We start from the raw sequence: 13,542 nt of genomic DNA, 5'->3' as shown, positions 1-13,542 counted from the left end.
ACAATTTATAACTTTTTTAATAAAGTTCATTTTCAATTCAAAACATCGTTTTTCAACAGTTTATACAAACGCAGCTTATACAAATGCACCATTTGTCTCACTATTGCCAAGCAGGTGTGTTTAAAGTTCAAAGTTATTAATTTTTTTTCAGACCCTATGTCAGTTTGTCTAGTGAAACGAAATATTTTGGTATCGTCTTATTTTGGCATTCTGTTTCAAGGTGTTTCGGATTTAAAAAAAATATATATATATGTATTATTTCTATTATATAAAGTAACGAATTCTATTTTATTTTAAAAAATCTTAAATAAGGAGGGATTAAAAAAATATTTATTTATAATTTTTCTACGAATAAATAATTGTAAATAATACAATAAATATAGTGTATTTCACCTTTAAAAAACAAAAATTCTTTGAAGTGGATTAAAAAAAAACGTGTGAATATTTTTAAACTTTTTACTTGTGGCATTATTGTAAATAAATAAGAATTTAGGATTAGTTTTTTAACTAGGAAATTTCCTGGAAGCTCCCTTACCATTTCCATTAGCCCACACGTATTTTTCCACTTATCCTCTTCATCTGATCTTCTTCTTTCTTCTTCCTCACAAACTTCTTCGTTTTTTTATTTTTTTTTTATGCATCCTTAAGTCTTAACTCTTCCTCACTCAAGCAAAGGCTGGAGCCCAACACGCCCAACAGGTCAGTGTTCTCTAGCAAAGGAAATGTCAACAACAGAGAAGTGTGGTGGCTCAAAGAAACAAGAATGAAGCTGAAGGAGAAACAGTGGCTTTGAGTTTTGAGTTTTGAGTTTTGAGTTTAGACGTAGCTTTAAGGAGAAACAGTATGGCTTTGAGTTCAGACCAGCAAGAAATGAAGAAAATGAAGTATTCGAGTTCAGAAGGGAGAAAATGAAGTCAAAATTCATACCGGCCGAAATGATAAGCATGCATGCCGAAATGAAATTGAGAAGTTGGGAAAATATTTGGATTTGGATTTGGATTTGGATTTAGATTCTGAGGATTGAAACGAAATATTAGGGTGGGTCCCAGAGTTTTCTAGATTTTGGCAAAGCAAAAAATGGTGCGTTACAAAAGACGCAGTTCTCCTCCACTGGAAGTGGGTTCCACGGCATCACTGCACCCATATCTTTGACAAAAGCTAACACGAAAGGGACAGCCAATTAATGACTGGCAATTAATGTAATCGAATCCTCGCGTATGCTGTGGGTCCTACACCAAACTAGAGCCTCCTTTCTTCATTGGATTACGGGTACATAAAAATACTTAATTTACTGTCAACTCACAATCATTTCAAATTTCCACCAAACCTTCTTAATTTAAGGATTAACATAAAGTCACGAACTATGTGCGCTAATGGATGTGATAAGGTTTTCAAAATCTTGGTTAAGGAATAGCTAGCATAAATAACAGGCGCGAACTATGTGTAAAATTGTGTAAAAGCTTGTGATTTTGGCTGTAGAAAATTTGCGATAAAGAGTGATAAACAAAAAGAGAAATATAAAAAATGTGAGGGTTTACTTCACTAATCATCAATCTCTTGATTTATTAAATAATCTTATAATTGCCTAGAAGGTCTCTCAGTGAAATCCAAGATAATGAAAGTTTAAAATTGACAACCACAAAGAAAAGATCAAACCATAATTTGTCTCGTTTTTTCCTTTCACTTCTATTATGTTGTAGTAAGCAAATAATACGTTATATCTTTAATAGAGAATAAACTCTTTTGATCAAAAGTTACATGCAAATTTCATGGGTCTTAACCAACCATTGTTTTTGTTTTGAAATAGACATTTTTTGACGCGTTTTTCTTTTATATTAACATGCAACTCAATCCCCTCCCCCACTACACCTCCTAACACTTTCTTTTATTTCCAATTCTTCTTTTTGCATCTTTGGATTTGTTGTGGATGAGAATCTTGAGATTGCAACATAACCCATGATAGAGGAATGGAAAAAGGTCAATAAGGAGTGAAGTTAGAGATATAACAAATTTACATGTCACCCATAAATAAAAAACAATTCAAACATTCATATATTATATTGTTTATATCGTACCGATCACATCCTTACCATACTAAATTGTAATTTTTATGTAGTAAAATTTGTAATAGTTTTAGTATATCATGTTACAAACAAAAGGCATACCACGTTACCAATAGCATAAGTAAATATTGTTAGCAAAATACAAAAGAAATTAGTAGCCTTTGGTTATTATATAAGTTTTTTTTTTTTTTTAAGTGATTATTATATAAGTTAACACATGTAAACCAGCAAGGGCCAATGCAAAGAAGAGAGCTAAGATGTTAAAGAAAACACCATCGAATCCAAGATTCAGGCTCCTACACGTATTTAAAATTAACTCGCACAGCTCTTTGAACAGATTGATATACTTTTTCCGCCAAAAAATTGATATATTTCAAATTTTCATTCAAGGTTGGAATCCAGGGACGAAGTTCCCTCAACTTACAGTAGCAAAAAAACATATCAGTTTGTTTAATGGGGCGTGGTGATCATCACACAAACGTAGACATGCAAGATGTTTCAAAAGATCAAAACTAATCAAATACACAGAATAGGAAGAGGCATGAATAAGAACTTAATCAACTATTGAATAAAAGGAAACATAGAACCATCATTACACATATTTACATATACATTCCTCAGCCCTCTAAGAAAAACACCTGTATACAATCAATCTAATTTTTGATATTATGAACGTCAATTTCCTGTCATCTACTAATCGAAAATACATCATACAACTACTTTTTATGTATTTCAACGAAGGCCAAATTAGCACTCTTCTGAAGCCACAACCAAACACAAATGTCTTATTACCTCGGGGGTCATCGGATATTGTTAGCTATTAACGTAGGCAGTCAAATGATATGAGCTTTACACTTTCATTGTCAGCTTGGCGGTACACGCTTTAGTTGTACAATATGTGTTCTCAAGCTACACTCTGTCACCTGGCCATAATTAAAATTTTCAAATCAGAAATGTCGTTATTCAATGAAAAAAAAACACACTAGGAATCTAGGATGCCAACTATTACTGAATTACAAAATTAGAATTTTACATTTTTACTTTTATTTCACTTCTAGGGAAGAGGAATGGGAATGACTATTCGCACAACAATAACGGCTAGGGACATGCCATGTTCTGGGAATGTTAGGTAAACAGTTGCTGCCTTGTTCCCAGGCATTATGCGTGGGAACAGCCATCTTAGTTGCATTGACACTTCCGTCCCAATTACTTGATATTTGTTGAATAGAACAATTACCTGCATGGCTGCATTTGTTGAAAGGAGATCTTTGCAGAGATCAAGCAAAGCACGCTCTTTCACACTTAACTTTGAGAGTTCAGCTACCAAAGAGTTCACATTCCCAACCTATAAATAACAAATAATTTCATGCATAAGGGACAAATAAGCTAAAGATTGGAAAACAAGTGGCTACTTTAACAATGCAGGATGGACTAAGAACTTGCATATATTTTTGTGCTGGTGCTGGTGTGTGTGTGTGAGTGAAAGAAATCATACAAAAAGGATAGCCATGTGTGGTTGTGTAGAACGAATCATAAAAGGATAGCCAACCCAAAAAAAGGAGGGGGTAAAAAACTTCTTTGGATAGAGAATAATTTGAAGTTCACTTGGATTGTGAATTGATATCATCTTCTAACAAATCAAATGAGAAGAAAGATGGAGCTTAACAGCATCTAGATATCTCATTGATTAGAGTTTATTTGAGCCGGGATTAAGTGCAGTTATATCTAATTGGTGTTTGCTGCATGTCTTTTACATATGAGGACTCTACAGTGTTAGGATATGCAAGATAATACTGTGCTAATGGAGGTCAACAATTCACAAAAAACATAAATGCGATTGCTAGACTATGAAAACCTTTTGCCATCTATGGTAGAGAAGATGAATGATAGTGTAATTGCTTTTAAAAGCAAAAATGAAAAAGTAGCCGGCTAAACAGAGTATAATTCAATATCCCAAAATCATCTACCGTGGAAAACATTTGAAGAACATACAGGGATCAATACTAATAATTTTTTTGGGAAAAAAGAAAAAAACCCCTTTGATCTTTGGATTAAAATCACACCTATTACTGTTTTGTTAATGTAAGTGATAGAATTTTAATTAAAAATTCGTTTTAAAACTCTTTATTTATTTTCTGTTTCTTCTCCCTCTAGTCTGAGACGGTGCAACAATAATGGGGACTTATGGCAATCAGAGGACCACGGATTTGTATCAGAAAGCAGTGTGAAAATGGATAAACCTAAAGACCACGGATTTGGATCAGGGATCCAAAACCCGACCCACCTCGTCACTTATTTCGCCCACCTCACCACCAGTTTTGCACCCATCTAGCCAATTGTTTTTAAGTTTTATTTTTTCTTCATATATATTCTAGGATTTGGACATGGTTGTTAGCATTGGTACCATGCAACAGGGGTTTGTTGGTGATTGGGCCATAGTGCCACCGAAGAAGGAAGAGAAAAAAGAAAAAGAAAAAATAAATAAAGAGTTTTTAATTACAAATGTTTTAACATTGAAATTCTATCACAAGCAATGCATGTGTAGCATTTTCCATTCATTACATTAACAGGAGTGATTTGAGGATTTATCAAATTCAGGGGTTTATAATTTCAAATTAGAAGTACATGGGATTAGGTTGGTTTTGACCCAAATTCAGAGGTTGTTTTTTGCATTTTTTCTTAATTTTTGTAACAAGTCAAGGATCAATACCAATAATGGTAGAGAAATAGTCAGTTAACCTCAGACACGACACAAATAACTTGTAAAGATTGAATGATGTAGGGTACTTTTATGGGGAAAATGCCATTGACAAAGATCAAATGTTAAATTTGGTAACATGGTGTATTGTTCACAGTTTAAACCCAAAAAAATTTTAAAACTGAAATACTTGTGCATGACAGAGCAAATAAAAAAAAAACAGCTGTGAATGCATGTATGCAAGCATGCTCGTGAATTTACTACCAACATCACTAGATGCATAAACTATGCAAAAATAGCAGTTACAATGCATGTACACACACACACACACACACACACAGAAATTGACAGTGTTTTTTAACTTCATCATCTTAAATTTGTTCATGTTTTCAATGGTTGTAAAAGTGTGGTTGTGTATATATACTGAAATTTAGATTGATTTAAATAAATTAAATACACTAAGATGATTAAATCATATTTATGCATGAGCAAAACATATAACTGCATATGTGAGTTTGTTGCGAGCATAAAAGCAACATACAGCATGCAGATAATGTGGCCGATAAAACATAAACTGACATACAACATCATATATGGATTAAAATAACTCCAATTTGGCTGTTACCTCCCCAGGAGGTGTCCCTATTTGAAGTGTAAAATCAAAATGATATAACCAAGTAAAATAATAAAAAGATAGATGGATTTTCTAGTGTAATTTCAGAACATTGTTTCTTCCCCACAGGGGCAAGGGGATAAAAAAGAGGGGGTGTGTTGGGGGAGGCACAGGGCAGGGAAGGAATGGAAGGAAAAGACTGAAGGTCTATGAAGAGGAAAGTGGAGGTTCCATTAACAAAAAAGCAGAAAAGTTGAAACACCCACAACAAAGTAAGAAATAGGATTTTAGTTGGAAGTCAACATCTCTATATGACCTCAAGGGTGATAGCATCCACTCACATAAGAAAACGGCCTCAACCTCTGCTGATACAAGAATCCAAGATGACCAAAAGACAGGAATAAATCAATTATCTCTCAACAAATGAAGGAAATTCCACGGACAACATGATCTGTGCTCACATCCAAGGCGACTAATGCCACTACTTGGAAAGCAACAGATCATTTTATAACCTTCTATTTCAAGTTACAAATGAAATATTCTATAATGTTAGCTTATAGAGATTCAGTATAGAATGATCTGCTACTCTTTTCACCAACCACAACCCTGCAAACCACCTAATGCACAAGCTTATGCTCCATTTATAAGATACAAAACTACAGTGTTCGCAAATTTCTGCATATTAAATCCCTTTTTTAAAAAAAGAAGTTAGATGAAACAACAATAGAACAACTTGAGATTAAAAAAAGATACCTTTGATGATAATAAACAGATTGAGGATGCCATAGCCTGCATAACATCAACAGCTGAACAAATGGCATCCTTCACATTTTGGATATCAGCCTGTAGCAACAAAATAACCAAATTAAAATTTATTCTGCCACAAATGTGCCAATTTTTGGGAAGCGGAGATGTTAATGCTTACCTTTGCCCCACCAACAACAGGAAGGCGAAGAGTGCTAGCCCTCAAAGCTTCAGTAGCCCCTGACAAAGAGCTGGAGTAATCCCGGTCCGTAAGAGGCCACTCTTCCAAATAAGTCATCTGCATTTGTTGAACACAATTAGAATAAAATTCAACATTAGACAGCAAGTGATAGCAACAAACCCTCTTATGCACAAGCATGCATGCATCTCAATATTTTTGTGACATCAAGAAGATAGAAAAAAATCTAACGAGTTAGCTAGTGTCATAATTTTTTAAGCAGACATAAATTACATAATGGAATTCAAGCCAATGACCCAGTACAAAATTACCTGAACCAAAGGCCATAATGGTAGAAGTAGCTAGCCTGGTTCATCTAGCAATTATTCAAATTTTATTTTACAGTTCAGAACCTCATGGTCTATTTTCCAAGAGGATTTATGGAAAGGAGAAAAAGGTTGAAAAACGGGGAGGGTTCTAAAATCCTAGCATAAAAAGAACCTTTTAAGAACATACTCATATCTAAAAATTGAATTATTTACAAACAATTATGCAAAACATGGATAACCCAAATAACTTTCAGTAGTAAAATGACGATGGCGATGATGATGCTCTTAAGCAATGAAAGATTTTAAAGCAAATTTAAAAGTCCATTATATAGATAAAAAAAAGTGTAGCTACAAATCTTACTTGCCCCTTCAGGATGGAAGTTAGCTTCAAATTTTGCTTCAATAGTTGTAACTCAGTTCTTTTGGCTCTAACAGACTCACGTAGTTTTGAGCTAGTTACCCATGCATTATAAAGGCTTCTCTGTGACAAATAAACATTTATGCAATGAAATAACTTAATATGTTGAACCGAAGAGCTAAAAGCATAACATCTGAAATGCCAAAAAAGTGGCAAGTGAAACAAAATAAAATAAATAAATATGCACTCTCACATGAACAAAGTATTGACAACCTCAGCACGCAGTTATGTCCTCATCAAGATACAACCATTCATGTTTAGAAATCTTAAATAGCTTGGACTTTTGGGCATCATCTAATTAAGAGGAACACAACATAGGAGACAATATCAAGATAGTGGTAGTGAGATTAACAGTTACATGGTGCAATACGCATCCATCTGGAGCAAACAATGTAATAGCAGGCATTTTGGAGAACTAATTTGTACCCACAAGAGTTGTTAGTGATCACTACAAAATATCCTGAAATAAAGCTCTCCATTTAGATGTAAGCTGGGGACAAAATTATTTTGTCTTCATCTAAGACCAAGATGAGACTCACCAGCTCGGAGGAAGCACCAATTTTAAGGAACTACTACTGATGAGTCAGACGTTTGGTTTCATCAACAATGGCTACTTACTAAATGACTCAAATACCATGAAGTGCTTCTGAGTTCTGTTGATTCAGTTAAAATTAATTATTTGAACCCGAATGCTTAACAAACTTCTGAGATCAGTAAGTCAGTCCACCATTGATAACACAATAATTGAGGTTGAAGAAATTCAGTATTTTCAATCACATACCACACATCTTTCTTTTCCAAATCAACATTCAGAACAGATGTTAGTGATATGCTTGCACCTAAGAGGATTGATGAACCATAATTCCTGAGTCCTGCAGTCAATCCTCTGATGAATCACACTCTAGAATCTTAATTTAAATATTGGGCTTTTGTCTTTCTGATAAAGGCTACACTTCTATAAGGAACAGCATTTGAACTTTTGACAATCATGCTCTCCTGCAAACAGTTAACTCTCTTACAGATTGCCCAATTAAAAAAACACACCATCTCCACAGCAAAAGTAAAATCCCAAATGCAATATGAAAAATGACAAAGGACGGGCATCCACTGAGAAAAAAATTTCAGCCAAAAGGCTAACATAATCCTCCCATGGTCCACAAACTAACTCCTAGTCTTTCTTAGATTCCCTGGATTTCATCTCTCTTTACTTTAAAACCGGATATCAACTTTGCCTTTAATTGAAATCCAAAACCAACCTAATACACTGCAACGGAACAGCACGCACCAAGCAATTTGCAGCTAAAGTTAATCTCCCTTCAACTAGAAATGTATCCCAAAAGCAATCTGAGATATGATGTAGGAAGGGCAACCATTGAGCAGTTTGCAGTCGAAAGGAGTGCATCAGCAACCCATCCCATGAGATCACACATCATTGCAGAAAATAAGGGCACCCAAATGCAGGAATTTTTTTCCTTCAATAAGGAATAATAATTATTTCATGAAACAAAAAGTGTACAATGACACATTGGAAATCAATGGCATATACTGGTTATATACCCAAAGGTTCCCTTAGTCAAGTTACAATTACAAAGAATTGATGAAATCATATATATTTGGTGGGAGTAACCAATAGAAAATTGACCCAACAAACTGACATTTGAGTCTCTGTAAAAGACCCTTCAAAAGTCCTCCTATTCCTCTCTCTCCATATATGCCACCTTAAACAAGATAGAGCTATGTTTTAAACTCAATTCCTGAAAGTTTTGGGATTCATTGCCAACTTTGAACCATTCGTTTCACCTTTTTAGGACTCCCTTTGCAGAAAATGAGATTACATACCTCTCTGAGGTGCACCGCTAACAAACCCTCATTCTTTCCTAACTAAATGTTCAACCCAAATACTAACTATAAAACATAGCAGCATCCCTTTCCCTGCAGGGACTACTAAAGATGAGTGCATTAACAACAAACAACAACAAAGCCTTATCCCCAAAATTTTGGGGTCGGCTATAGATTCTCAACAAATTAGTTAGGGTTGGCCACAAAAATTCTTTTCCTTTGTTCCATTTTATCTAAAGTCATTCTCTCTATTGCTTTCTTAATTGTTAGTCTTTTTCTACCTTTTTTGTTTTCTCAACTTAGATCAACTTACTCTTTCTTACTAGTGCATTAATTGCTCTCCTCTGAACATAACCGAACCATCTCAAACAACTCCCCCTCATCTTTTCATCAATAGGGGGCTAATCTTATCTTTTAAATGGATTTCGTCAACTTTTTCTTATCGACATTCACTTTATGAATATGTTGCTTCTTAATAGCCCAACATTCAAATATAATAGAGCATAGTTGGCCATATAGCAATCTTATAAAATTTTCACTTTAACTTAAATAGATATTCTACAATCAATCAAAATTCCTAATGCACCTCTCCACTTCATCCACCATCCTCTTATCCTATAATTCACATCCTCTTCCATCTCTCCATCTTTATAAATTAGTGATCAAGATATTGAAAGCTCTTACTCTTTACTATCTCTTGACCATCAAGTCTTACCACCCCTCGACTCTATTTCTACTCACTCAAAAGCCTACAAATTCTCTTTTAGTCTTTCTTAATTGAAAGCCTAAAAAGAAAGTCTTTCTAAGGGCTGCACACACAACAACAACAAAAATAAAAATAAAAAAACCTGGTGGACCAAATGATCTGACCAACCCAGACTGGTTTGGCCAATTTTTACTCCAATCAGTTTTGTTGAAAAGAAAACTGAGATCTTCAGTGCGGTTGCAGACGTGGTTTAAGTAAAAGCTAGACCTAACCACACCAAAACCAACCGAGTCACTACTGTATTTTATATGTTATTTTAAATACTACATATACACATACACACAAAGAGGGTACACCTTCAGAAGCACCAAATCCTATCAAAGAAGTAAAAACTGAAACAATTAAACAAATCCACCCAAACCCTAACATTTTCATCTCTCTCTCTCTCTCTCTCTCTCTCTCTCTCCAAACGTTAACCACTCTTCTCAACCCTCACACCCCAAAGACACAGTCAGCCTCCTTCAACCTGCGGTCACCCCTTTGCTGTCCTACCGCCAACAACCCCACATCGGCAACCTTGGTAAGGCCTGTATCTTCCTCTCTCTAGCTGATTATCTCTAATCTGTTGTCGGTACAGCCCCACACCGACAAACAACCCCTCTCCCTTTCTCTGTGTTTATTTGTGATTTGGCCAAATTCATAACACTGACTGAACCAATCCATACCAATTAGATGCAAACTCCATCTTGATCAACCAGTCTCGGTGCATGGTTTCTAAAACAACCATTGCGGTCGGCCTGAAATACCCCCCCCCCCTAAAAATTGACCAAACCGAACACCCTAGATCTTCCCTATCATAAACTTCCAAGAATTTGGAATAAAAGTACTCAATGATCATTAAGATTTTATTTATTTAAAAAAAATGATTGTACTGAATGCACAAAGCTCAAATTTTACGAGGTCTGGGAGAGGTCATAGTAGGCAGGTTACATTACTACCATATCTTTTTTTTTAAGAGGCTGATTCCCGAACACAAATGCGACATGTCACTTCTGGTGGACAGCACTTGTCATCGCACTAAGATAAATAAACCATAGATGGTTGTTTACAAAAGTATTAAGATTGTTCTTTTTAAGCCAGATAGCCTACATCTTTACCTCCAGCAAGTTCCACAAACTGCATGAAACCATTGACCTCCACCTTTGAACTATCCCTTACAGCAACTTCCCCTTCTAAACTATCCTCTCCCTCCTAGAAATTCAACCTTTTTGACCTTTTACCTCTCTTTCCTCTACCAAACTCTCCACCCTATCATGCTCACTGTAGGTTCCGTGCAAAGTATTGCATGAGAACACATTCTTTTTCTTCTCAACCCACTTTATTCATCCACTTCCATTCACATCTTTTTATCCAACAGAGAACAGACCAGAATCCAGTAACTTGCACTTGACTTAAACTCTATTAGGAATATAATAGATACACATCCATTTAGGAAGAAAAGTTTGTAATGTGGCCAAATCCAATGACACAGCACCATTATCTGATCCATCCAGCTTCATACTTCATCCTTTCTCCCTCAATAAAATGACACTGCATTACTTTCTATACTTTCCATGAATTCAATGCAACAGTATACTTTTCAAGTAAGGAAATACCATAAACAAATAAATAAATAAGACATTGCATGAACAAAGTAGTAACAGAGCAAACATGAGTTAATTATACAATCAACAATACATAGTCAGGATCAAGTCCAGGACATTTACCTCTGCATTCAACTTCTGCGCATAAAGGGCAGCATCAGCCCGAGCATTCACGAAACGCCATTGCAAAAACCGATTATGCAAGAGCCTCAACAAATGAGCATCAACTATACGGTTGTCCCCAATCTTCCCTCTCCGAACATCAGCAGCAAAACTTAAAATAGACGGCGTATTACTCAAATTACTACTCGGTGTAGCTGCCACCACCGCATTCCTCATTCGAGAAGGGCTCATTCCCCTCAAAGGGGACGACGTCCCAAGCTTACTCGGTGAAGCAGGGCGCAATGCTCCTCGGATTGGAGACAAGTTTCCCCTGCTATTCACAACTCCACGAGGAGACGGTACTGGATTATCAATTGATAACTTCTTCGGCGCAATTAGCTTAGGAGTAACAGCTTTGACTCCTACATTCTTCGCCAACGGCGAGCACAGCTCCGGTTGGTGCTTCAAACGGTTATTATTCTCTGACCAAAACTTTGCCGGAACCATTATACCGCGATTTCCACGCTGTCCTTGTAAACCTCCACCGTTACAGTCTTGTGCTCCAGAAGTACTACCAGAAGATACACTTTCAGTATCGGAGGCAATAGGATCAGACTGTGTCTCCGATCCCATAGTTGAATTGCCTTCAACAGCAGCGAGTTCAATTGAGCTCAATCTTCCATCAAACGAAGCCCTAGTGTCTAGCATTGAATTTTGCAATGCTCTAACCACACCACTTGATCCACTGAGCTCTCTCTTCTCGTCAGTGCAATCCAAGCTCCGAGTCATACAATTCGCTTGCCGTAACCTCGCAGGCCAGCGCTGCTGATCCATCGCCGGCTTCGAATTCTCCGTCTGATCCGAACCTCTCGCCGGAGTCGTCGCCGTCGTGGTGGTAACCTTCCTCCTCTCCGGCGTACCTTTTCTTACATTCGGCGACGGCGACGGCGCCGGCTTAGCCTTGCTGACCTGGAGCGAGAACGACTCGCCCTGAAACGAAACCGATAAGCTTCTTGTCGAAGTGAACAAGAGCTTCTGAGCCGCAGAGACTTCGCCATTGCCGGTTCCGATTCTCAAATCGAGAGAATTCGGGCGAGGAGTGACCGCACGCCTCCGCTCCACCGACTGAGACCGCTTGGTGACCGACGGCATCGGCGTCGTCGTAGCCGCCGCCGTCCTCGAAACCAACGGCGACGGACATCGCCGTGAATTATTCAAACTCGAAGCAGTAGTTATAGTTGTAGTAGTAGAAGTAGAAGAAGAAGAAGAAGAAGAGGACATGTAGCGAGAAGTAACTTCCCGAGATTTTGGACGGCGAGGAGGAGCGATAGCATTGTCGGACTCAGAAGGCAAGAGCGGCCGCCGTGTAGGGTTTTGGCGTGGCTGTGGCTGTTGCTGTTGCTGTGGCCGTGGCCGTGGCCCACCTCGCGGCGTCGTTTTGGAATTCAACGCCGCCGCCGTCGTCGACACAGCAGCTACCATTGTTTATATCCACAAAAGCAATTCCAATCTCATTTCAAGCCCTAAAAACCTCCAAAAGCTTGGGGTTAGAGAGCCAAGTAGTAAAAGCTCCGAGAGAGTTGAGAGAGAGAGAGAGAGAGTAAAGAGCTAAAATTCTCTGTTCTTTTTAGAGTGTCCAAGAGTGAAAGAGTGGCTTTATTGTGATTTCTCAAACAAAATTTGACCGGAAATATAACCGTTACGACTCGCCGGCGAGAGAGTGAAAGAGACGCAAAAAAGAGAAAGGGGAAGACGTTTAGGCGAGATTTGAGAGCATAACTGTCGCACTAAGACTGGGGCTGGAAAGTTCAACTAATTTCTTTTTTTTTTTCTTTTTTTTTTTTGGGGGGGGGGGGTGTTTCTAAATTGTAACGATATGAAAATCCTACTCGCGCAATTTATAAGGGATTTGATACTCGCGTGCTGAAAAGGCAACGTGGTGTAGGTAAGGCTTTTTTTGTAATGAGAGTGAAGTGCGTTGGTGGATTTGTGGTGACGTGGCAGCGAGTTTGCGGGGTTTTTTTTTATTTCTTGTTGCACGGTACACGAGCAAGTTGCAAGTCCCATTAGGCAAATGGTAATAGTACATGAAAAAGATAGAGGGCTGTGATTCTATGAATCTTCGGAGAGACGTTACGCAAACGACACCGGACTTTTCCAATTTTTTTTTTTTTTAGGAGAGTGTTTAGGAGAAAATATAGCCGTTTTA

General features: G+C 37.2%; 1 protein-coding gene across 1 annotated transcript; it reads right to left on the bottom strand.

Annotated features, from left to right (window-relative positions):
- Positions 1-2,596: 2,596 nt before the first annotated feature.
- LOC142613820 (QWRF motif-containing protein 2-like) lies at positions 2,597-13,398 on the bottom strand. The gene is made up of 6 exons (XM_075786329.1): positions 11,355-13,398; positions 6,987-7,106; positions 6,300-6,416; positions 6,128-6,217; positions 3,301-3,408; positions 2,597-2,986 (listed from the first exon to the last, which is right to left on the bottom strand). The coding sequence occupies exons 1-6, from the start codon at positions 12,813-12,815 to the stop codon at positions 2,927-2,929; spliced, it is 1,956 nt and encodes a 651-aa protein (XP_075642444.1). The 5' UTR covers positions 12,816-13,398; the 3' UTR covers positions 2,597-2,926.
- Positions 13,399-13,542: the final 144 nt, after the last annotated feature.

This window comes from Castanea sativa, chromosome 10 (assembly GCF_040712315.1).
Source record: "Castanea sativa cultivar Marrone di Chiusa Pesio chromosome 10, ASM4071231v1".
In the NCBI taxonomy this organism is placed as follows: domain Eukaryota; kingdom Viridiplantae; phylum Streptophyta; class Magnoliopsida; order Fagales; family Fagaceae; genus Castanea; species Castanea sativa.
This window is presented reverse-complemented; position numbering and strand designations above follow the sequence as displayed.